The following is a 26,780-nucleotide window of genomic DNA, read 5'->3' on the forward strand; positions in this document are numbered from 1 at the left end:
GGAAGTTGGTAGGATATGGGGATTGGTGTCTCCTTTGGAGCTTTCCCAAATTCTTCTGGTTGGTGGTGGCTTGTTAGTTTCATGTTCTTTACCAGGACCTCCTGTCATAAAATAAATCATGCAGAAGGTTACTGTGGTGCCTGGCCAGGGCGAGCGGTTTCAGTTGGTGTTTCCCCCTAACATTTTCACTGAGCTAGACAGGGCTTCCTCTTGCTTGGTCTGAATTAAAGAAGGTTATGACCAACCTAGATAGCATATTAAAAAGCAGAGATGTTACTTTGCCAACACAGGTCTGTCTAGTCAAGGCTATGGTTTTTCCAGTGGTCATGCATGGATGTGAGAGTTGGACTGTGAAGAAGACTGAGCGCCAAAGAATTGATGCTTTTGAACTGTGGTGTTGGAGAAGACCCTTGAGAGTCCCTTGGACTGCAAGGAGATCCAACCAGTCCGTTCTAAAGGAGATCAGTCCTGGGTGTTCTTTGGAAGGACTGATGCTAAAGCTGAAACTCTAATACTTTGGCCACCTCATGCGAAGAGTTGACTCATTGGAAAAGACTCTGATGCTGGGAGGGATTGGGGGCAGGAGGAGAAGGGGACGACAGAGGATGAGATGGCTGGATGGCATCATCAACTCGATGGACATGAGTTTGGATAAACTCTGGGAGTTGGTGATGGACGGGAGTTCTGGCATGCTGCGATTCATGGGGTTGCAAAGAGTTGGACACGACTGAGTGACTGAACTGAACTGAGAATATATATGAATGAGTTTTAGATTATCTGCTGTATGAATGATGCACGCCCACGTTCTCTCTTGAGTAATCGGGATTTGGCAGTGCAACTTTGCCTCCATTTGTTCTTGCCTCTTGTTTGAATTAAATGACATGACAGATAGGATATGTGAGAGATAGGATATGTGTTTCTTAGTTACATTTTTTAAGGATGATTGTGTGGAAAATAATAGTGATAGATATCTAGGCTAGTGCAAATGAAATGAATGGATTTAGAATCTATTATTTTTGAAAAATAATTATAAAGCCATAGATTCCTTTGAAATACATAAAATGTGCCAGAAATTTTTAGTAAAATTTAATTTCTTAACTTCTTTACCTATGAAATAAAGGTCATCTTAAGTGACTTTTCACAGACTTTTATGAAATTTTTGAGTTGTCTGAGTTTGAGTCCACCTCTGCACGTCTCAACTGCAGCCTCAGAACTGACTCTAAAAAGTGCCACTGAGAAGAGAAATGTAGTCCTTTGATGCACACTTAAAAAAACCCTGAAATATATTTGATGTACGCTATTATGTTGGTTTCAGATGTACTGCATGGTGATTGGAATTTGCATATGTTATGAAATAATCACCACAGTAAGCCTAGTAACCACTTTGATCCACAGTTAAGGGATAAGACTTAAAATATTATCTTCCCAGGGATGCTCTAATTTAAATTTTTGACTCTTTTAAGACTGAGAAGAATGACTCAAATTATGGACTGTGGAGCAGCTGAGTGGGGATGCTATGTAAAGAGAAGTGAAGTTCAAGGGCCGTTCAGTTACACCACACCACTCTCCCTAGGGGCAATTTCCCTAAGCCCAACATTAGACAATATTTCTGACCCTTAACACCTTTCTGAAATTTGTCTTAGACATTATCTTTAGACTTCTCACAACTACTGGTAGAGGCTAAAAGGGGAAAAACATTTATTCTTCTTTAGTGGAAGAACAGAAGGAAGATACAACAGCCAATAACAGGTAACTTATAAACAGCATTGTATTTGTTTCTTTTTTCTTTTTTTTAAATCTATGACCTCTCGTGAAGATGGAAAGTGATATATAAGTGATAAGAACTTCATATGTGATGTAATCAAATGTGTACGATGCAATATCAGCCATTAGTCGCAGTCTTCCACTTTTTCCCTTGGGACTTCTGTTTGCCTGGGTTAAAAAAGAAAGTATCCTTAGCATTGACATCAGGATGTTAATTAAAAAAAAAAAAAAAGAGCCTGCTAAATCCTCATTTAAAGAAAGAAGGACTTGCTGTGAACAGTGGAAGCCTGGCTCTCTCAGCATGTTACCCGAGGACTTGTTCAGTACGTTCAAACGGTTATGTTCTATTCAAGGATGTGGGGATTCTTTTCCATTTAGGGTCAGTCCGGCTTCGTGGTGGCAAAAGCGCCTTTGAAGGCACAGTAGAAGTATATGAGAATGGAGTCTGGGGCGCCATTTGTAGCAGCCACTGGGACGACGCTGATGCTTCAGTCGTTTGTCACCAGCTGCAGCTAGGGTGAGTTTGTTCGTCCTTGACTGAATCTGTCTGCTGATACCTGAAGGGGGTGCTGGCCCCCAGCCGTTACCTTGGAGAGGTTATCTCCTTCTTCTCCTCCTCTCCCATTCCTCACTGACTTCTCGCAGAAGACTTTTAAAGAAAGGGCCCCCAATGGGAGGAGTGAGTTCCTTTACATACAAATGCACTTCACTTGTTACTACCCCTGCTGACTAGGAAATACCTCCCAGAGATGCTCAGAGGGCTCAAACAAACCTTGTCCACACCAGGACCCAGAGACCCCACAGAGACTGAGACAGGCTGTGTTTGAGTGTCTCCTGCAGAGGTCCGGGTCAGCAGTGGCCTGCCGCAGGGGCAGGGGCTCTGGGGGCATCAGCCCTGGGTGTGGCATAAGCCCTCTTGGAGGAGGTCACCACTAACCCCACCATAGAGCCGCCAGAACTTACACAGGACTGGGGAACAGACTCATGGAGGGCACATACAGAACCTTGTGTGCACCAGGACCCAGGAGAAAGGAACAGCGACCCCACAAGAGACTGACCCAGACTTGCCCGTGAGTGTCCAGGAGTCTTCAGCGGAGGCGTGGTTGCCAACAAAAGTCCGTCTAGTTAAGGCTATGGTTTTTCCAGTGGTCATGCATGGCTGTGAGAGTTGGACTGTGAAGAAAGCTGAGCGCCGAAGAGTTGATGCTTTTGAACTGTGGTGTTGCAGAAGACTCTTGAGAGTGCCTTGGACTCCAAGGAGATCCAACCAGTCCATCCTAAAGGAGATCAGTCCTGGTTGTTCTTTGGAAGGACTGATGCTAAAGCTGAAACTCCAATACTTTGGCCACCTCCTGTGAAGAGCTGACTCATTTGAAAAGACCCTGATGCTGGGAAAGATTGAAGGCAGGAGGAGAAGGGGACGACAGAGGATGAGATGCTTCGTTGGCACCACCAACTCAATGGACATGGGTTTGAGTAAACTCCAGAGGTTGGCAATGGACAGGGAGGCCAGGCATGCTACAGTCCATGGGTTTGCAAAGAGTAACGACTAAGCAACTGAACTGAACTGAACTGACTAGGAAATGGGCAGAAGCTAAGAGGTCCAAAAATAAAAGCATCTTTTGGTCTTTGATTTAACAATCAGATTCTTCAGTGCCAGGAAACAAAGAATTGGGTCCTAAGATTTTTATTTTCCCAGTAGCCTGTGCAGCCTGTGGTTGCTGTCATTTGCTTTTGTCTTTCTACTTTGAGCCACCCACAAATTCCACTGTTGCGTGTATGTGTAGAAGGTGAAGTTCATTTGCAGTTTCATCCCATGCTGGGTAAGGTGTGATATCCTGGGACATAGGTTTCTGCACCGAGAAGATTTTGTAAGAAATGGCAACTCCCTCGGCCCAGCAGCACCCGTCATCCTGGGAAGCTGCTGGCCCTTCCTTCCATCCTCAGTTCAGTTGAATTGAGTCACTTAGGCATGTCTGACTCTTTGCGACCCCATGGACTGCTGCACGCCAGGCCTCCCTGTCCATCACCAACTCCTGGGGTTTATCCAAACTCATGTCCATTGAGTCAGCTATGCCATCCAACCATCTCATCCTCTCTCACCCTCTCTTCCTCATGCCTTCAGGCTGACCCTAGGCACTCTCCTTAAAATGGACTGGTGTACACTGACTCCCACCATGCCCAGTACCTTTATGCTTTGTTTCAAGGGGTTTCCCAGGAGCAGAAGTTTCCATTTTGGAATGAATGGTTTTGTTTTTGTTGTTATCGTTCTGTTTTTATGTATCATTTATTTTTTCCAAGTATACATGCCCTATATTTTTCTTGACTTTTATCACCAAGGATCTTTAAAAAGCTTGGAAAATATCTTATTATGAAAAAATAAAGGTTAAAAGGCCTGAAAGAAAACCTTTCCATTTGCAAATATTTTAGATTAATAATCAATGAGTGGTAATATCTAATGTGATGACACAAATGAAAAGGTTAGTCCACTGCAGTCAAATCAGTAAGAATTTTAATTTGCACGTCTCCTGTCTTCTCACTCGGAAGGTGGGAAATTAGTATTTAGTACAGGCGAACCTTGAGGGCTTCAGTTTTGTTCAGACTTTTGATTCTATTAGAGTAGCAAATAGGGTTAATGTAAGACTTAATTGAGGCTTTCCAACTGTGGTGTGGAGAATACTCTTGAGAGTCCCTTAGATTCAAGGAGATCAAACCAGGCAATCCTAAAGGGAGTCAACCCTGAGTATTTATTGGAAGGACTGATGCTGAAGCTGAAGCTCCAGTACTTTGGCCACCTGATGTGAAGAGCTGACTGATTGGAAAAGACCCTGATGCTGGGAAAGATGGAAGGCAGGAGGAGAAGGGGATGATGAGATGATTGGATGGCATCACTGACTCAATGGACATGAGTTTGAGCAAGCTCCTGGAGATGGTGAAGGAAAGGGAAGCCTGGTGTGCTACAGTCCTTGGGGTCTCAAAGAGTTGGACATGACTGAGCGACTGAACAACAACAACAATACTTAATTAAGCTTCCCTGGTGTCTTATCAGTGAAGAATCTGCCTGCCAGTGCAAGAGATTCAAGTTCTATCTCTAGGTCACAAAGAGCCCCTGGAGAAGGAAGTGACAACCCACTCCAGTTTTCTTGATGGGAAATTCCATGGACAGAGGAACAGTCCATGGGATTGCAAAGAGTCACGACTTAGCGACTAAACAACAATTAGTTAACTAAACGATTAGTTAGGTTAAGCAACAACTTCACTAATTTTTTACAGTGAGGGTTGGAATAAATCAGGATAAAAGCCAGACGAAGGGGAGAGCCTACAAAGAGTTATGGTTGTTAGCATGTTAATTACTGATTTTATCTCTGGTATTTTGTCTGGCAAACAGTCCTTGGCTGGTGGGCAAGTCACAAAGAATGTTGGCTTGGTGCTTTTTCTTTGACAGCCTGACGGTGTAACAAATTTGTCAGCTGGTGTCAGTATCTTCCTTCATGTGCCTTTCTCCCTGTGCTTTTGTTATTCCTGAAAATCAGGGAAGAATGAAAGTTTCTATGAGACTGACATCAGAAAAAACAAAAATGGTACAAATGAACTTATTTACAAAATACAGTTACCAGATGTAGAAAACAATCTTATGATTACTAAGGGGGAACAGTAGGGAGGGATAAATTGGGAGATTGGGATTCATATATACACACTACTATTATAAAATAGATAATTAAGAAGTACCTATTTTATAGCACAGGGAACTCTACTCAGTGCTCTGTGATGACCTATATGGGAAAATAATCTAAAAAAGAAGGGATATATGTATAGGCATAGCTGATTCACTTCTTTGTACCGCGGAAAGAATGGGTATGTGTATATGCATAACTGATTCACTTTGTTGTACAGCAGATACAACATTGTAAATCAACTGTACGCCAATTACAAACAAGCTCTGTAGTGGAGATGTGAATTACAGAGATTCTCTTGATTGATAAAAGAATGTAAACTACCTCTCTGCAAACATAAACTTCAAATAAGCTGATCTGATTCCTTCATCTCTTAGTAGATGCTCCGGTGGCTCAGACGGTAATGGGTCTGCCTGCAATGCAGGAGACCCGGGTTTGATTCCTGGGTCGGGAAGATCCCCTGGAGAAGGAAATGGCAATCCACTCCAGAGCTCTTGCCTGGAAAATCATCTCTTAGTAGTCCATTAATACAAGAGAATTTCAAATAAGGGCAGAGCAACCTGGCTTTATTGCTGTCAAGAGAGATTCACATTTTAGATACACCCCAAATATTTATTTTTGGCTTAATGGAAGCTGTCGCATGGAGACAGTTCTAGAGATCATCATGTTATTCAGATAAGCATTTAATCTTTTAAAAATTTAATTTCAGTATTGTACCTATCAGAGGTTAAAAGTATGTAGACTAGATGCGTTATCTTAATTGATTTCAAAGTCTTGCTAGCAAATACTATTATATATATGTAAAATTTTTTTAAATGGGAATGGATTGTCTCTCTTGATATTACCTTGCCTAGGTGTGGTAATAATAATTGTTTCAGAAATGACAGCGTAAAATATTGGAGTAGGAAAGACTCTTCAAGCATCTAGACTTCTTACATGTATCAGAAGGAAGGACTTTGAGACATGTTAGAGTAATTTGCAGCTGACTGCAATCCAAGTCCCCCTAGATCACAGGACAGACACACTTCTTCCACATAACCATCCAGACTCCTGTTTTATGTCTGTAGTATTTGCCCATTTTCTTGTAAAATCAGCTGTAGATAAAGGCACATGCCTTGCATTAGTCATTCAAGGTGAATTAGAAAGATTGCCATAGGTAATCTTTCTGATCTAATGTTTTGCTTTCCTTGAAATGTTCATAATCCATTATGTTTGTCTTTTTCTTCCACATCCACCTTTATTGATTTCTTCCATTTTATAAAACCTTAGCACTTTGATAAAAGTTAGCCTACATTTGATCAACCTAACCTTGAGCATTGTACTTCCAGAGGAAAAGGAGTCGCAAAACGAACCCCGTTTTCTGAACTGGGCCTTATTCCCATTTATTGGAGCAATGTCCGTTGCCGAGGAGATGAAGAAAATATACTGCTTTGTGAAAGAGACATCTGGCAGGGCGGGGCGTGTTCTGAGAAGATGGCAGCTGCTGTCCTGTGTAGCTTTTCCCATGCTAAAAAAAAAATAAAATTATTCTCTTGCTTTACTTTTATTCTGTTTTCAGCATTCCAGATGAAAAACGTGTCTTAGTTAAATGTTTTCTTAAGCGTTTAAATACAGACTTGAGTCTGAATCATCATGGTCTATCAACAATCTAATTAGTCTTCAAAGGAATTCATCTAACAGTTCGATTTACATTTGAAATCAGTTTTTTTTAAATTTAAATTTAGTTTAATTGGAGGCTAATTACTTTACAATATTGTATTGGTTTTGTTATACATCAACATGAATCCACCACGGGTGTACACGTGTTCCCTATCCTGAACCCCCCTCCCTCCTCCCTCTCCGTACCATCCCTCTGGGTCATCCCAGTGCACCAGCCCCAAGCATCCTGTATCCTGCATTGAACCTGGACTGGCGATTCGTTTCATATATGATATTATACATGTTTCAATGCCATTCTCCCAAATCATCCCACCCTCTCCCTCTCCCACAGAGTCCAAAAGACTGTTCTATACATCTGTGTCTCTTTTGCTGTCTCGCATACAGGGTTATTGTTACCATCTTTCTAAATTCCATATATATGCATTAGTATACTGTATTGGTGTTTTTCTTTCTGTCTTACTTCACTCTGTATAATAGGCTCCAGTTTCATCCACCTCATTAGAACTGATTCAAAGGTATTCTTTTTAATGGCTGAGTAATACTCCATTGTGTATATGTACCACTGCTTTCTTATCCATTCGTCTGCTGATGGACATCCAGGTTGCTTCCATGTCCTGGCTATTATAAACAGTGCTGTGATGAACATTGGGGTACACGTGTTTTTTTCCATTCTGGTTTCCTCGATGTGTATGCCCAGCCGTGGGATTGCTGGGTCATAAGGCAGTTCTATTTGCAGTTTTTTAAGGAATCTCCACACTGTACTCCATAGTGGCTGTACTAGTTTGTATTCCCACCAACAGTGTAAGAGGCTTCCCTTTTCTCCACACCCTTTCCAGCATTTATTGCTTGTAGACTTTTGGATCGCAGCCATTCTGACTGACGTGAAATGGTACCTCATTGTGGTTTTGATTTGCATTTCTCTGATAATGAGTGATGCTGAGCATCTTTTCATGTGTTTGTTAGCCATCTGTATGTCTGCTTTGGAGAAATGTCTATTTAGTTCTTTGGCCCATTTTTTGATTGGGTCATTTATTTTTCTGGAATTGAGCTGCAGGAGTTGCTTGTATATTTTTGAGATTAGTTGTTTGTCAGTTGCTTCGTTTGCTATTATTTTCTCCCATTCTGAAGGCTGTCTTTTCACCTTGCTTATAGTTTCCTTTGTTGTGCAGAAGCTTTTAATTTTAATTAGGTCCCATTTGTTTATTTTTGCTTTTATTTCTAGTATTCTCAGAGGTGGATCATAGAGAATCCTGCTGTGATTTATGTCGAGAGTGTTTTGCCTATGTTCTCCTCTAGGAGTTTTATAATTGCTGGTCTTACGTTCAGATCTTTAATTCATTTTGAGTTTATTTTTGTGTGTGGTGTTAGAAAGTGTTCTAGTTTCATTCTTTTACAAGTAGTTGACCAGTTTTCCTAGCACCACTTGTTAAAGAGATTGTTTTTTCTCCATTGTATATTCTTGCCTCCTTTGTCAAAGATAAGGTGTCCATAGGTGTGTGGATTTATCTCTGGGCTTTCTATTCTGTTCCATTGATCTATATTTCTGTCTTTGTGCCAGTACCATACTGTCTTGATGACTGTGGCTTTGTAGTAGAGCCTGAAGTCAGGCAGGTTGATTCCTCCAGTTCCATTCTTCTTTCTCAAGATTGCTTTGGCTATTTGAGTTTTTTTGTATTTCCATACAAATTGTGAAATTATTTGTTCTAGCTCTGTGAAAAATACCCTTGGTAGCTTGATAGGGATTGCATTGAATCTGTAGATTGCTTTGGGTAGTATACTCATTTTCACTGTATTGATTAAAAAATTTTTTGGTTGCACCGAGTCTTTACTGCTGTGCACGGGCTCTCTCTCGTTGCAGTAGGGGCTACTCTCTAGTTGCAGTGCACGGGCTTCTCATTGAGGTGGCTTTTCTTGCTGTGGAGCACAGGCTCTAGAGCATGCAGGCTTTAATAGTTGTGAAGCTTGGGCCTAACTGTCCCCTAGCATGTGGGATCGTCCCAGACCAGAGATTGAACTGGTCTCCCCTGCATTGCAAGGCAAACTCTTAACCACTGGACTACCTGGGAAGCCCTGACCTCACTTCACATATTTTCTGTTTTAATCTAATTTGTTTATATGATTGTTATATACTGTATATGAAACACTTATTTGGGTAATGAAAAATTGTGATGGAATCAAGTTAAAAATCATCTTGAAACCAAAAATAAAATACAGCAACTACAACAAAATATTTTCACTTTATAGAATAGAATAGAATCATAGTTATTAGTGTTCTCCTTTGAAGATAGCACATTCCATAAAACAAATCGCTACCTTGGATAAGGGCTGCTTCTATGCATGATGTCATAGGCACTCAGTTCAATTCAGTCGCTCAGTTGTGGTTAACTGTTCATAACCCAGTGGACTGTGGCATGCCAGGCCTTTCTGTCCATCACCAACTCCCGGAGTTTACTCAAACTCATCTCCATTGAGTCAGTGATGCCATTGAACCGTCTCATCTTCTCTTGTCCCCTTCTCCTCTTGCCTTCAGTCTTTCCCAGCATCAGGGTCTTTTCAAATGAGTCAGCACTTCACATCAGGTAGCCAAAGTATTGGACCTTCAGCTTCAACATCAGTCCTTCCAATGAACACTCAGGAATGATCTCCTTTAGGATGGACACCACAGTTCAAAAGCATCAATTCTTTGGTGCTCAGCTTTCTTTAGAGTCCAACTCTCACATCCATACGTGACCACTGGAAAAACCATAGCCTTGACAAGACGGACCTTTGTTGGCAAAGTAATACCTCTGGTTTTTAATATGCTATCTAGGTTGGTCATAACTTTCCTTCCAAGGAAGAAACATCTTTTAATTTCATGGCTGCAGTCACCATCTGCAGCATTGGTGATTACTATATGGTTTCAGTATACAGATGTGTGTATGATCATGTGAACGGAAGCAGCCGGAGAAGCTCCCTTTGCTAGTTATTTTTCCTTGTTTGGGATATTCTTTCTAGGCTTTTAGTTTCACAGTGGTGGGTGGGTTTTCTGGGGTCCATGGTTGTTTTAACGTGTGACCACAACCTGTGGCTATCATACCTTTTTGGATTTTCTTAGAGATAGCAGTGTGATCAGGTGTCCCAGGTCTTAGAATGCCAGCAGACAGCCGAGGGCAGTGGTTTCTGATTGAGTACAAGTATCCGGGAAGGAATTGACATGCTCTCTCTGCAAAACATAGGAAGATCCAAGGTAGGGTCGTTCCTATGAACTGACTGGAAGACCAAATGGAAGTGGTGCAAGATCTCATACAAGGGCGTGCTTGGAGAGCTGCAGTCCTTTTGTGGGTGGAAGGTGCATTCCAAAGCTTTATGTCTTGTAAGTTTTTCCTTTTCTTCCTTTGCCTCTCCACCTCTTGGTAATCCTACCTTTGGCAAATACATGTTTACACTTTGCTACATCAGGGATGCTCTGAATCGGGCTCAACGGTGCACTGCTTTTTGTAGATATTGCTTGTATTCTGTGTTCAACCTAACCGGTAAAATATGTTAACATTTTTCAAGTAGTGAAGTAAGTAAAATTTTGAAAACAATCCTTTTTTTCAGGATCTCTGTCTACTCTTTTTTTTTTTTTTTAAAAAAAGCTCTCCATTCTCTATAATCTATCCACTTGTTTATACTCTGGCTGCAAAGATAAATTTAAGGTTGGTGCAAGCATATATATATATCAAAGGTTGAGATAAAATTAGAAGTGGGAATGAAAAAATATGCTTTTGTGGTAAATTAAATGAGAATATGAAAACAAATAGCTCAAATCAGCAAACACTGAGTCTATCTTAAGGCACAGCAGCAGACCTTTAATATTAAAACTTTCTTTTAGTTTGGAATTTACATTTGGCATCTTGGCATGTAGCACTTTTCCAACACTTACAAAGTAGAAGATCGTATCTAAGTATTGGACATAGGAAATATCGATATAAATGAAAATGTCTGGGAGTTTTATTTATCCATAAGTTAAATATGAGTCAACTACTTCACTGAAATTTCTTTCAAATGATTTTTTTTGTGCATGTATTTGTTGGGAAGATGTGAGATGGTGACTAAATTTTGTCTTTGAGCTTCTTAATATTTTCACAAACACTTATACAACCAGTGGGAAAACTACATTTAAAAATAAAGCACAACATTTTTAAAAATGTAAGGTAATTATGCCATAATGGTTCTAGGTTGTAGATAATTTTAAATTTCCTCTTAAATTTTTTTGTTTTTCTGTTTTCTCCAAGCTTACCATGGAAGTGGGGAGAGGAGAGGCAGAGAAGGATATAATAATTTAAGAAATTTATGTTGTTTCCATTGGTTTGTTTCAATATTTTGCAAGCTTCTTAAAAGAAAAATAAACATAATAACATGTAAATTTAGGTTTCTTATAATTGTGCAATCATTAATTATAAGAAGCTGCTATATAATGTTGAGAACAGTTATATTTATTAAACCTACCTTTATCTTTTTCCAATACAAGTGCTAGTTGACTTACATAAGAAAACTGTGTTACAAATATCAGAATGTGAGCAGATGTACATGTTCACTAATCTAAATCCCTTCTCTGGTGTGATATTTGAATATAAATATGAATGTCCAAATACCATTTATTGATAGCTGCTTATACTGTGGAGGAATTAGAAGCATATTTCATGTGGATAAATGATGCGTATTTGGCAAAAGATAAAACTAAATTTCCTAATAGGGACCCCGCCTGTTCTGAACCTTTGACCATCTCACATTCTTTATTCTAGAAAAATTAGAGGGCCTGTTTCCCAAACACATACAGCTTTGTGCTTCTCTGCTTTTGTTCATTCGGTTCATTTTGTCTGAACTGCACATCCCTTATGTCTAACTTATGAAGTCCCATCCATCATCTTGGCCCTCTTAGCTACAGCTTCTTTTGAAGAGATGCCCTAATTTCCCCCAGTGGTAGGCAAGCACCTTCTGCACCTGAACTCCTGCAGGGTCTTCCCAGTGGTTTCCTGTCTGTGCTCATGTTGTCCATATCCCAAGGCAATATACTTCTTAAGGGGTAGCATTTGTGCAGTGCCTCTCTGCCTAATAGCTGTTTAAGAAACAGAATTGAAGGAATGGATATCGATAGTTATTTTTCATTGTTTGGGATATTCTTTCTAGGCTTTTAGTCATTGCTTGCCAATCCAGTCAGTCAACAAATATTTATTACAAGCCTTCTACATAGCTGGGTATCTGAAGTACTTGAGTGAAAGGGAAAGGCGTTCCCTGTGTCCTCAATTCTAGACTAAGAAAAAGAGAGAAAAATGAAAAACCTGATGAAACTAGATAAGGGTATTGTAGACTATAATAGGGAATTTGCATGGGGAAGCCTCTGGTATTCTTCACAGAGAATGAATTGATTCATACACAAATGAATCTTCAGTATTGTTTTTTTGAAGGTACTGGCTGCGATGTCCACCAGCTTCTTATAATGTGATAATGTAAACTTTGACTTGATCTCTACAAGTGTAAAAATATCTCTGTTCTGAAAGCAAGTATGTCATAGATATAAGTGCCATTCTTAATAATTACATGTTGGTAATGCTCAAGTTACTGTAAACAAAAAAATCAATGCTACCCCCCACAATACCATAAAAATCAAATGGATTTCCAATAACTGCAGTTTTTGAGTGTGTCTTTTCTGGTTTCTGAGGTCCTCGGGGAAAAGTGAATTTAGACTGCTTCCTCTTGACAGCTATTTGTATGAGTGTAATTCAAGTTGGAGGATTTTAATCAGTTGAGATTATCATAAAATATATTAGACATGCGTGGATATGTCCATATCGCTGAAGTGGCTTATTAAATATAACTTTATGATTGAGAATGGCAAACAAATAAAATATACCTGATCTTCTACACTGATCTTCTCAGTGTAAATGTGTAGGTTTAATTTGTTGTTAATTTCATATTGCAGGCCCTGCGTTCCCCAGCCTGCGCCTTGTTGGGGGGAGCAGTGTGCGTGAGGGCCGAGTGGAGGTCTACCATGCTGGTCAGTGGGGGACAGTCTGTGACGACCAGTGGGATGATGCGGATGCAGAAGTGGTCTGCAGGCAGCTGGGTCTGAGGTTGGTTGTTCTTGTTTTGTTTTGCTTACATTTCTAAGTTTATTACTTCCATACCCAAAGGTAGGTGTGTTTAAATTGCACATTTCTTTGAACAAATAGAAAAAGCCACCTTTTTGATCATTGTATTTGCCTGTAGTGTCCTTGAAGAGAATGTCTGTATACCTATAGATCTAACCTGTTTGTATCTGAATTCAACTGATTTTGTATCCTTAAGAATCTTAAGCTTTTTACCACTTTTTATTAGGAGCCTTTATAGGACCCAGGTAGTAACTAGCATGGTCAACCACAGTAACTTAACAAAGTCATATGATGAAATTAGTTGTGAGGTTTTAACTGAAGTTCAACTTCTTTCCCCCAAATATTGTCTAAACTTTTGACCATTGCTTCCTTATTTGTTAGGTTGTGCTTAGAACAAAGAATGTTTATTAATGTTCAAAGGAAATAATTCCTGTGCAGGATATGGCAATGAAGCTTGTAGAATAAAGACAGAAAACCAATATTATATGTTGCTTTAGTTATGGTTACTTTGGAATAGTATGTTATAATTTTGAATCCTCTGATCCTTGTCTTTAGTGATTTTGAGCATTGGTATAGCAGGCCTAAAAGTTTCTCTCAAATTATACTGGCAGATCTTCTGAAAGTTGATATTTTACTTTAAATTTGAAAAAAAATTATTTAGCATGTTGTGGCAGGTAGCGGTGGGTTGATGTGGAGACTTCTCAAAATGAAAACTTCTCAGTTCTTGTTTCACTTTGTCCAATTAAGCAAAGTCTTTGACGCTGGAGCATGAGTTTTGAACCTTGAACTGTAATTTTTATGCAATTGTTTTTGCAACTGACCCCCTCACACTTTTTCAAAACTGTAGGTTAATATTAAAGTATTTTAAAACAAAATAAAGATTTTTCAACATTTTACCTCTAAATACTTCAGTGTGCACCTTTTAAAAATAAGAACATTGTCCTACATAGCCAGATTATCATCACAACTAATGTAAGAGGTAATCATTCTTACATTGTTTGATATCCTGTCATATTCAAATTTCCATAGGTGTTCCCACCATGTCCTTGGCAGATGGTTTCTCTGTAGCAGAACTTAGCCCAGGGCCTTGTGGTGCATCTGAATGTTATATCCCCAGTCTTTTAATCCAGAACATTCTCTTGTTTTTCCTAACACTGACTTGTTGCAGAGACCAAAGAGAACACCAGTTGTTTTGTAGAATATCGTACCTTCTGGATTGGTCTCATTTCTTCCTCCTGGTGTCAGTTAGCTTATTCCTCTGGTTCTTGTAACTTCTGAAATGGGAGGCTAGATCCAAAAGTTTAATTAGATAAACATCACTCAAGTATTTGCTTCCCAGGTGGTGCTACTGGTAAAGAACCCACTTGCTAATGCAGGATACTCAAGAGATGTGGGTTCAGTTCTTGGGTTGGGAAGGTCCACTGGAGGAGGAAATGGTTACTCACTCCAGTATTCTTCCCTGGAGAATTCCATGGACAGTGGAGCCTGGCAGGCTGTAGTCCATAGGGTCGCAAAGAGTTGAATACCACTGAGCAACTAACAGTTTCACTTTCATAGTTGTAAAAGTGATTCTAAAAATTCATGTTGTAATGTAGAGTTCTTTCTTGAGAGCCAAGATTTTTTTTCCCACTTACATAAACAGTTCTTAAACAAAGACTGTGTTGACAAATAGTCTACTACCTGGAAAGAATGTAGAGATAGAATCACAGGGAAGACTATATTAATGTTGAACATATGTGTGGGTTGAGTAAAGTGTTTACATCTTTCTCAAGCATTTGCTCATCGCTATCTTCTGTATGAGGAGATTTGTGTTTAGAGAAGTGGTGAAAAGGAAAACTGTCTTCAAATATTCAAGACAGCAGTGATCTTCCACAAGCCTGTGTAATAACCAACAATCCAGCTTGGTGGAGATTTATTTTTTATTATAAGTACCCTAGGCTCTGAGCTGATGCTGTTTATTTGCTTCATTTTTCTTTCCTTTGGTTTGATACTTCTCTCATAAGCTGGCAGTACAGCAGTATTCTGCAACTGCTCTTCCTCTAGAATTTGTTTTGCTCACTTAAAGGCACAGTACTTTCAGATGAAATAATTTTTAATGTTACAGGTTTCCTCTCAGTGGTACTTGCTTTGTTGAATTCCCAAAGGGAAACTATATTATGCCTCCCTGGAGTACTGGTTACAATTTCTTTGTGAGATGCTGTCTTTGTTGACCCTCATCTTTTAATGGTGGCTGTAGATTTTGGTAGCTGGCAAGCTTCCTAAAACACAAAAGGAATAACCGTACTCAAGATATTTAAATTTGATTAACCCAGAACTCAGAGAAACATGAGGATCAGGAAAGGAAGCAGCCAAGTGTTAGAAAATTGAACTTGAGAATGCATACATATGCAGTGAAGTTTCAGGTAGAGACATTTTAATTGGGGTTCTTTTTGTGCACTTAACATTGAAGCATTTCCTATGTCTTTCAGAACTCTTAAAAGCGTAGCTGCTCAAGGAACTGTGACATCATATTTTATTCTGTGGATATGCCATAATTTACATAAGAATTTAAAAATTTTGAACACTTTTTCTTCTTAGGTTTTTTTTGGCTATAAAATTATCTTACAGAACCATATTATTCAGTGGTCAAAATAAAAATTCTTCTCCTACTCTTTAAAAATATTTATTTGTTCTCTTATTTTATTGCTTATTAATTTTAAAAATATTTTACAAACATTATTGGTATGTCAAATTATTGAGCAGAAAAGAGGCCTTATTTAACAGAAGAGAAAGTTAGGCTCTCTGAGATTACTCAAAGTCCCCAAATTATACTGTGAGTGAGGACCGGAATCTTGAGATTTACGGCTCCCAAAGTAGGATTTTTCCTTTCATGTTACACTGTTTGCAAAATAGGCAGGTATTAATAAGAATAAATATGAACACAGGCTGAAAGAAGTAGGGAAGTCAAGAGAGAAAAGTTTACTGTAGAAGGAAACTGATGATGAGTATGTTTTAGACAGACTGTATGTTAATGTGCCGCAGACACCTCACTGAAAATGCTCCACGAGACTGAAAGAAAGCAAAGTGTTTCAGAGTCCGCTCTAAAGCCAGACACATTTTACCATCTGCTGCTGCTGCTGCTGCTGCTAAGTCGCTTCAGTCGGGTCCGACTCTGTGCGACCCCATAGACGGCAGCCCAGCAGGCTCCCCCATCCCTGGGATTCTCCAGGCAAGAACACTGGAGTGGGTTACCATTTCCAATGCTGGGGAAATCGTTTAACTTCTGCACCTCAGTTTCCTTATCTGTAAACAGTGGATAATAACATCATGGGGTTGTAGGGAGGATTGAAACAGTTAATACGTTTGAAGCTGTTAGACCAGTGTCTGGCATACAGTAATCATTCAGTATACTTCAAAATGTCATTATTGGAGATAGAGGGGATTATTTTCCAGAAAGAAATATGGACTGTTGACCAGTAAAATTGAAGTTTTCATCCAAATGTTATGTGTCACAAAATGATATTTGCAGTCAAAGAACCAATCTTTTATAACCTAACAAGTAATTCTTTTTATACAATAGAATTGCCTAACTCAATTCTTGGTCTATTCAAAGTAGTAGCTAAATCCAGGGATTGAGTTAGTCAGGTGGTACTTTTTATTTGCTATTTTTCTATGAAAAGCAGACAAATTTTATATGAATACAATCAGATTAGCTAAATAGGTTTTGGAATGTTTGGATACGGGTCAGACATAGGATCAGTTCAGTGTTTATTGGGGATTGCTGCTATGTAGGTCAAACAACTTTGCATAAAATAACCTAATAAGTCGATGTATTATATCAGAGAGCCCCTATTCTACAAATTTATTCTGTGGTCAGAGGGTGAGAAAGTAGTAAAACTGGGACTCTTACTACAAGTGAACTGCCAGGGCTGGTGTGGACATACTTCTCATAAGGGAAGGGAGGGGAACACACAACTTTATCAGATTTACAGAGCACTTATTAGCCTTTAACAAACCATGAGTTTCACGTTGCTCTCCCTGGTCTTAGACAATCTCTTGAAGGGCAGGGTCATCCATTTCTTTGGTATTCCCCCTAAAGCCAGTACAGTCCAGGGCACCAGGAAATAGGCTGAAGGACTGTGTGTATTTATAAATATCATCTTAATTTTTAATAAACTCAAAAATTAGCTGGGAAACCTAGTTTGTTTTACATCATGGTTTCCTAGTTAGTGTTTTTTTGTTTTGTTTTGGTTCTTGAATTTATTGCGTTAATTTTTCTGATTAGTTTATTTTAATTAAACATTTTTGTGATCATTAAAATAATGGTTGTCAACAATGGAAAATATGGAGATACATAAGGAATAAAATAAAACACCCAAATGATGTTTTAAGGCTGCATTGTAACATCGATAATTTTCCCCAGAGTCACTGTCCCGGGCTTCTGATCGCCCATCTAGTGTTCTCCCTTAAGGAAGGAACACAGTTTAGAGGCTATTAATCGGGCCTTTTGCTTTTTCCTAGAACCTCTACCACATCTTTGACATATTTGAAATGCGATGTATTTCAGTTACGCTGTCCAGCCTGCCTCAAGTTACTCCCAAGTAATGAGTATTTTACCTTTGTTATTTTTTTCTTGGGAATAGAAAGGCTTTAGTTTTTAATCTTTTAGCCTAGATTTTTAGTGCAAAGGATTTTAAGGACATGTAAAAATGCATGCTTACTGTTTTAATTTCATTATTGTAAGTTGAGTATCTTACCATATGCTCAGTGGCCATGGGTATTTCTTCTTCTGTAAATAGCTTGTTTCTCTCCGTTACCCTATTTTTGATGTTGGTCATTTTGTCTTTCATTATGATAATAATAAATTATGATTATTTACTTCTAAGAATTTTTTTTCTTTGATTGCTGTTATATTTTACAAATATATCTTTCACCTACTTTGCCTTTTGATCTGATTGTGGTGTATTTTGCTATACAATAGTTCAAATTTATAAGTTTAACTTTTTTTTAGTCTTTGTTTTCTGATTTGTCACATTTTTTTACATTTTTTTTTAAATTTTGCTCAGGAAATTCCCTTATTACCAAGGTTACAAGAACTATGTTCTTATTATTTCATTGCATTATATTAACTTTTTAGTCATCTTGTCTTCCTCTTTCTATCCTTCCTCTCTTTAGTTCCTTCTTTCTATTTAGATTTTTAAACCATCTGGAGTTTATTTTTTGTTTCTGAGTATGGGATCAAATTTTATTTTCTCTCATATTGGTCCCTGGTTTTATTTTAGCACCTAATCTTGCCTCCAGGAATTATACTCACTGAAATTGTCTTTAACAGATCTGTTTCTTTTCTAGCAATTGTCACAGGGCAGAGATCCAAGGAGACGGTTAATCTGCCTTTCTCCAAAGCTTTCCTCTCTGGCTTCCCCGTGACCTGCATTAGTCATCCTGTCTCCTCTGCTTCCATTCTCCAGCCTTCAGTGTTCCCTAAATCAGTTTCCATATTTGCTTTCATTAATCTCTTTCCTCTAGAGCAAGGGTCAACAAACATTTTCCGTAAAGGAACAGATAGTGAGTACTGTAGACTTTCCAATTACTCCACTGAGCTTTTGTGTTGTGCAAAAGCAGCCACAGACAATAATTTGGGAATGAGTGTGGCTTTGTTCCAATAAAACCTTATTTCTGGATAGTAAAATTTGAATTACATAAATCAAAATTGCATTCCTGTTTTGGTTTTAAATTCTCAAGGTAGTTATAATGTAAGGAGAAAAAGGCAACTTAAATAATGGGGAATAAATGCAGTATCTTGGAAAGCAAACTAAAAGTATAAATACTCTAGTCTAAGAATTAAATGGCTAAAAAGGGCTGAAGATGCAATTTCTGAAGTCATTTATCATTTTGACAGGCAAACATGATCTTCTTCTTTGAAATCTGGGGTTCTAGAGAATATGATATCACTTTGAATTGGGAGAGAAGTAAATTTAGTCAAATAAATTTGAGTGAAGAGATGTTTGCCCATGAGCAACAGAGAACTGAAAATAACCGTGGCTTAAACAAGACATGAGAAATGTCAGGCTGGATGAGTTACAAGCTGGAATCAAAATAGGCAGGAGAAACATCAACAACCTCAGATATGCAGATGATATCACTCTAATGGCAGAAAGCAAAGAGGAATTAAAGAGCCTCTTGATGAGGGCAAAGGAGGAGAGTGAAAGAGCCGGCTTAAAACTAAATATTAAAAAAGCTAAGATCCTGGCATCCAGCCCCATTCCTTCATGGCAAGTAGAGGCGGGAAAAGGTGGAAATAGTGACAGGTTTCCTCTTCTTGGGCTCCAAAACCACTGTGGACAGTGACTGCAGCCATGAAATCAGTAGATGTTTGCTACTTGGCAGGAAAGCTGTGACAAACCTAGGCAGTGTGTTGAAAAACAGAGACATCACTCTGCCGACAAAGGTCCATGTAGTCAAGGATATGGTCTTCCCGCGGTCATGTCCGGTTGTGAGAACTGGACCATAAAGGAGGCGGAGCGCCAAAGAATTGATGCCTTCAAATTGTGGTTCTGGAGAAAACTCTTGAAAGTCCCTTGGACAGCAAGATCAAACCAGTCAATCTCAAGGGAAGTCAACCCTGAATACTTGTTGGAAGGATTGATGCTGAAGCTGAAACTCCAGTATTTTGGTCATCTGATGTGAACAGCTGACTCATTGGAAAAATCCCTGATGGTGGTAAAGATTGAGGGCAGAAGGAGAAGAGGGCATCAGAGGATGAGATGGCTGGCCAGCATCATTGTTGCAATGGACATGAGCTTGGGCAAACTTCGGGAGATGGTGATGGACAGGGAGGCCTGGTGTGCTACAGTCCATGGGGTCGCAAAGGGTCAGACATGACTGGGTGACTCACCACAACAACAAAGACAAGAGTCTATTTCTCTCTCTGGAGACCAGAGATGACAAGGTTGGTACAGCGGTTCCACAGTCATCAGGGCCCCAGATTCTAGCTGTAGCTCTTTCATTCTTATTTGGTACTTTATGGACCAAGATAGCTACAATGGAGTGAACTGATAAGGAAAATTATAAATTAATTGTAAGTTTACCTTTGCCAGAGGCAAAAGAAGAAACAGGTCAGACTAACCTTTGATCTGACTTATGTTCTTATGTTTGTTCAGTGGCATTGCCAAAGCATGGAATCAGGCGTATTTTGGGGAAGGGTCTGGCCCAGTAATGTTGGATGAGGTACGCTGCACCGGGAATGAGCTTTCTATTGAGCAGTGTCCAAAGAGTTCCTGGGGAGAGCATAACTGTGACCATAAAGAAGATGCTGGAGTGTCCTGTACCCCTCCAACAGGTAGGAACTTCACCCTGTCAACCTAGCCACTCTTGCCTTCACCCCTATTTGGGCTTAACTTCCCTCCTCAATTTAGCTAATATTACTGAATGAACTTACAAATCCTCCAAATAAGACATAAAAAGAATATATATGTATATTAAAATGCTATCTCTTTATTTATAGATATTTCTGAGTTTTTCAGTAGAAAGCTACACAATCCTATAAAGTAATTAAGAACATATGATCTTGTTGCAATATATAGTACCCAGTAGTCAGTGTGCAATGATAAATTTAGGACATTAGGTATTATAATTATATATTTAGTCCATTCATTTATTAGCCTGTCTTGACTCTCAGAATGTGTTTATAGCTGGTAAACTATTTTGATGGGATTTTGATTAAAGCACACTATTAAAGAACCAGGTTAACCTTTGCTGTGCTGAATATTCAGACTGTTTCAAATCACAGCATGCTTGTCAAGCTATGTCTTGTGTTGCAAGAAGGACATGTCTGAGTGCAAATGAATGTATGTGTATGTACTTAAATGTTTGGGGGGAAGAAGAGAGAAATGGACGTGCAAGAGAAGTTGGGTCATCACAAATCTGTTGTTTCTACAGCAAAAAGAGCTTGAAGAAAAAAATTAGGGCTTTAATATTTCTTTAAAAAAGTCAAATGAAATACTTCTGAGAGACTGTGAAATGCTGAAGGTCTACTTTTTTAGTTACATAGTTCTGTACACACTGTTGTTTTATTAGAATAACCCATTCATACACAAAATAAATAGAAAATTTATACCAGATTGTAAGCCAGAGCACTTTATCTTCTTGAGCCTCCATTTCCTCCTCTTTCAAATGAGGAAAGTCTTGTAGTATTGCTGGGGTGGTCAAATGAGGTAACAGGTGTAACAATGCTTTGCAAACAGTGAAATTTTACATTAATAATAATTCTATTGCTAGGAGACCTTAATTTACTTTGAATGATCCCAGAGATTCATGAAAAGGATGACTTTCCCCCAAGATTATTTATGTATTCCATTTGGGAGGAGGGACAGTGTTTGGATTATTTTGGATGGAAATGGCCTTTTATGTGTTTTGGGGAATGAATCTTATATTGTGTATATGCTTAGAAGCTCTTTACAGGATTTTCTGGGAATTAAGTATTCATTTAATTTCAGAAGATTCAATTTAGATTTGTATTATCGATAAAAGAACAAAGGCAAAACGTGCACCCCAGTTTTTATTCCATTCTCCAGGGGATCTTCCTGACCCAGGAATCGAACCTGGGTCTCCTAGATTGCAGGTGGATTCTTTACCATCTGAGCCATCAAGGAATCCTTTATGAATGCCTAAGGAATAATAATAAATACTTTGACATGATTGATCACTCTTTAACCAGAAGAGCTTATTTTTCATTCACAGTTAAATTTTTCAGCTATTTCCAAGTTACTGTGTTTTTATGCTTTTTAAATTTAAATGACAAATATTGCTCATACTTAAGGAGATTAAAGCTGTAAGAAATTTCCCAAGTATTATTTAATCTGGAGAAATCTAAATAATTACTTTGGAATTATATCAGGGTATATTTTTCAACTTAGACACAGGAATACAAATAAAAGGGAAAGTATTTTGTTAGGACAGATATGTGTTATGACTTTGTTCAGAAACAATCCCATTAATGATCTCAGATCACTGAGCACAGTTCTGTTTGTTTGCTTAGTCGTTTCAGCTGTGAACAACTCTTTGCAACCCTATGGACCGTAATCCGCCAGGCTCCTCTGTCCATGGGATTCTCCAGGCAAGAATCCTGGAGAGGGGTGCTGTTTTCTTCTCCAGGGGATCTTCCCGACCCAGGGATTGAACCCGGGTCTCCAGCATTGGAGGCAGACTCTTTACTGTCTGAGCTACCAAGGACAATTCTAGTAGGAGTTTAAAAAAAGGCCTAGAGGGAGATCTGGGTAGGATGATATTTCTCATGAAATTAAAATGTTGCTCTGCCTTTTCTGGTCATGATTTGCTCAGTCTCCGTGTCTCCTTCTTGTCGCAGATGGCGTCATCAGACTTGCAGGTGGTGAAGGCGGCCACGAGGGTCGCCTGGAGGTGTATCACAGAGGACAGTGGGGGACTGTCTGTAATGATGGCTGGACTGATCTTAATACCTATGTGGTTTGCCGGCAGCTGGGATTTAAGTAAGATCTATTGATACAAGATAGCTTAATGCCAAGCTGTGTTTTTAAAAGTCTTATTTTTTACCCTTACTTGTAATGTCTCTAATACTAACAATATATATTCTCAATCATTATCTACCTGTCTATTCTACCTACCTTCCTACCCCTCTTATCTACCTATCTATATATGGAAGTTCAGCAATTAAAAAACAATAACATTCTCTTTGATGATAAATAACCATATCTTGCTGTTTATCTCATTTGCCTTTCCTGCCACCACCCCTCTTCTTGAATAACTGGTTGGAGCCATGAATGATTTTTAAGTCCCGTTCTGTCTATTTCAGTAAGACTATGCTGTGAATGATCAGCTGTATTCTGATGCATTGCTGCTCTTGGATGTTGTTAGTAATAACATCACTGTGTTTAAAATTGCAGAGAAGTTCAATGTCAAATTCTTTGGTATTACATTATTTCCTTTCTCATAATGTGATGATAATTATCACTTTTATTTGAGAAAAACAGCTTTCTTGTCATGAGATGACCTTTTGAACTCACCCTTGACCTCATTCTCCTGAAAACTGAGTATCACACTTTGAGCAATATATTTCATGTCACACACATAATGCATTCCAGAGTAAAGACTTAAGTTGCTTGAAGTAATTGCAAATGATGCCTTTGAGCTAATATCTGAATGAAGCCTATGAATGCCCATTCTTTCTTATTTTCCCTATTTTTATGTCATACTTGAAGTAATTGTCTGATGTTTAAAAGAAATAAGCAAAATTATATTATTTCAGCTTCAGATAGAATTAATTGCAAATATTTATTAAAACTTAATATGCTTTCATTGAAACTAAACATTCAAGCTATGTTTAAACATATATTTTTAAAGTTGTAAAAGTAATATAAAATTTTAGAGGTTTGGAAAAAGAGAAAATAAAAAACTACCCCAAATTTTTCCATTATTAAAACTTGTGTATAACTTTGTAACAGCTCTAGTAGTAGATATATAATTTTACTATTCACTTTTTTCCTTTATATTACTGTAGTCATAATTTTTGATAACATAACTGATGATGTTCATATTATAATTTACTTAAATTTAAATTAGTTTAAATTTTCCTGTTATAAATAATGACATCACAAAGGTATAGATGTATGAGACTGACAAATATTTTGAATTTTCATGAGCAGTGCAGTTAATTATAATTATGAGGTCAAGGGCTATGACATGCTAGCCAAATAAATATTGATATTTAATTAATAAGAATTACTTTAAAATGCCATTTCATCTGAGTAAATCTCTGTTAGTCTGAGAACTGTATCCCATTTTCGCAAGTTTAGAAAAATTCAAAAATATTGTTTACTGTTCTCATATTTTTCCTTATTAGTGAAAACAATTGAATAAATACTGATTTTTTTTCTCTATTTTTTATTTATTTTGTTTCACAGATACATTCAGTTTTTCTTGCATATACAGAGTATCAGAACTTAATGGTTCTGAAAGTGTTCTCAATATTTATTAAAATTCTAAGTGATTGCATTAGAAGATAGAATAGGCGCCTGCTACATTTACATTTTAGTTTACAGAGGATTTCTGAAAGAGAATGCTCTTTTGGAGTAAAAAAGAGGGTGAACTCTGGGTTTCTTCATACAAACAAAATCCCAAAGTAAAATGGCCTCTTGCTGTCTCTTACATAATGGACATGAATGGATATAATCAGATTGCTGCATTTTGTGGAAACCTGGTGTAAGTTGAAAGTGATAGCAGTATGGAATTTAGGATAATTACTTTTGTAGCTAAGAATCGATTAATCAGCAAAATAGAAGTCTTAGAATGACATTGAAAGTTGCATTGTTTTAATTTATTGAAATGTTCATCATATTAAATAAATTTAATAAATAAGTGCATGGGAAAAAATTAGGAAAATTCATCTTTCAGACTGAAAGCTCTCTTCATGTTCTTAGTACAGAAATAATAAAATGGAATGGAAGTGACTAACATAAAATTTATGAGTTAGAGTTTAATTATTTATAGAGACCAATTGAAAGACACTTCAGATATCTTTTAGCTCAGGGATTTCTGGAGGTTTGTTTGGATTTTACAGAACAAAAGAACCAAACTGGGGAGAAAATGAACGAAGGTAGAGATTGACTTATTTGCTAATTTTTAATTTTGTGGATCTTTCCTATTTCTACAATGTGTATATATATATATATTATAATACACTTGGGGTTTTTCAGTAGGGCAGTGTGACAAAGTCAGTTGAAACACAAATATAATTCCTGAAAGTTTAAAAAGTCAGATTTATGTAACCTTATAAAAAGCACTGTTGTTACTCTGATTTTGATGGATTAAAATCCAAGTTTCATCATGGATTGGAATGATTCTTGAGAAATCACTGAACCAATACATACATTTTGTTTTTATTTTTTGTTTGTTTCCTTTGACTGCATCATGCAGCTTTCAGTATCTTAGTTCCACTACCAGGAATTGAACCTGCAACCCTTGGCAGTGAAAGTGTGGAGTCCTAACCACTGAACCTCCTGGAAATTCTTCACACGGTTTATTTTGGAAGACAGGATAGGAAAGGGGCTTAGAGAGCTAATGAAATCAAATGCACTCAGAAGGCTTTTAGAGGCTGATACAGGAGTTCTCACTTTCTGGTGCATTGTGTTATTTCCACGGTCAGGAATTTGACATTTATCTGTCTGCATTCTCTCTGGATGGTGGGTTAAATTGTAGACAAAACACAAGAATGGTTGGGGGAATAGGATTAATTATCTGCTTGTTACCCATTCAATCAAACATTGTTGCTGCTGCTGCTAAGTCGCTTCAGTCGTGTCCGACTGTGCGACCCTATAGACGGCAGCCCACCAGGATCCCCCATTCCTGGATCATCAAAGTATGTGATGTAGTGAACACTGCTGTTAGAACTGAGTTCTCAGGATAGAAGAAAGAACAAATATTTAGCCTCTGAAGTCATGACACTTAATGAGTTGCTTGTTTTATGGTTTGTGGTTCCTTGAAACAAGAGACAGCAGTTGTGTGCATGTTTGCTTTATTGCCACAGATATGGCAAACAAGCCTCTGCAAACCACTTTAGAGAGAGCATGGGACCCATATGGCTGGATGGCGTCAGTTGCTCAGGAAAGGAAGCCAGTTTCCTTCAGTGTTCGCGGAGACCGTGGGGAAGTCATGACTGCAGCCATCGGGAAGATGTTGGCATCTCCTGCTACCCCGGCGGGAACGGATTCAGAGTCTCCCTCGGTGAGGTCCTGCCACAGCTCTTGACTTTTCATATTCCAGTAGCCACTGCACGTCTAGCCACTGGTCTCTGGCTTTTCAAAACGTCTATTTTCCCAGATGCTCTAATTTTTAGTAATTTTATTTCAGAGAAAAATAGTCTTTTGAGTCTTCCCACCAATGTTACAAAATTTTACTCCTAATTTTTCTCTACCCATGAGCCTACGTTTCTCATTTATCTGAAAGATGGAAGAAAGAAACTGCAATGTCCATTCCCCAACTGATTAGATACCTATTCTGCCTCTCATTTACCTTGAATTCTAATGAACTATTTGAGAAAGGATTGAAAATAAATCAGAACAAAACAGTAGGTCTCTTTCCCACCCTCCATGATTCATTTGCCTTTAGTCCTGAGGCCTTGTCAATCATTGCTTGCTAGCCAGCCATTGCTGTGTCCTAACATAGATCTTTCAAGTTTCTCACTGGCCCCCAAGGTGGATTCATTGGAGTTAACAGCCTACCTATCTTTCTAAGATACCCTGTTACTAAAAACCCATCAGCATCACTTATTACCCCCTCATTCCAAATTTCTTCAGACTTATAGTCAGATAAAAGGTACTTAGCTCATTTAACAGTCTAAAATATTCATGTGTAATGTTAATCACTCAGTGTCCTACTTGTTCGACCCCATGGACTGTAGCCTGCCAGGCTCCTCTGTCCTTGGGATTTCCCAGGAAAGAATACTGGAGTGGCTTGCCATTTCCTTTTCCAGGGGATCTTCCCGACCCAAGAGTCCAACCTGGGTCTCCTGCATTGCAGGCAGATTCTTTACCATTTGAGCTACAGAGAAGACCTTAAA

At 38.4% G+C, this 26,780-nt stretch overlaps 1 protein-coding gene across 3 annotated transcripts in view; it reads left to right on the plus strand.

The window, feature by feature from the left end:
* Window positions 1-26,780, plus strand: part of PRSS12 (serine protease 12) — an 83,216-nt gene that overhangs the window by 18,479 nt on the left and 37,957 nt on the right. For 2 of the 3 annotated variants that reach the window (XM_040237399.1, XM_040237400.1), the window contains exons 2-5: window positions 13,042-13,192; window positions 20,350-20,528; window positions 22,554-22,695; window positions 25,749-25,945. In XM_040237399.1, coding sequence (XP_040093333.1) covers window positions 13,042-13,192; window positions 20,350-20,528; window positions 22,554-22,695; window positions 25,749-25,945 — 669 coding nt within the window. Of the gene's footprint in view, window positions 1-2,142; window positions 2,282-6,766; window positions 6,945-13,040; window positions 13,193-20,349; window positions 20,529-22,553; window positions 22,696-25,748; window positions 25,946-26,780 lie in introns of all 3 variants that reach the window. The other variant, XM_040237401.1, reaches the window with a different exon arrangement.

Source organism: Oryx dammah, unplaced genomic scaffold (assembly GCF_014754425.2).
Source record: "Oryx dammah isolate SB20612 unplaced genomic scaffold, SCBI_Odam_1.1 HiC_scaffold_3, whole genome shotgun sequence".
NCBI classification, from domain to species: Eukaryota; Metazoa; Chordata; class Mammalia; order Artiodactyla; family Bovidae; genus Oryx; species Oryx dammah.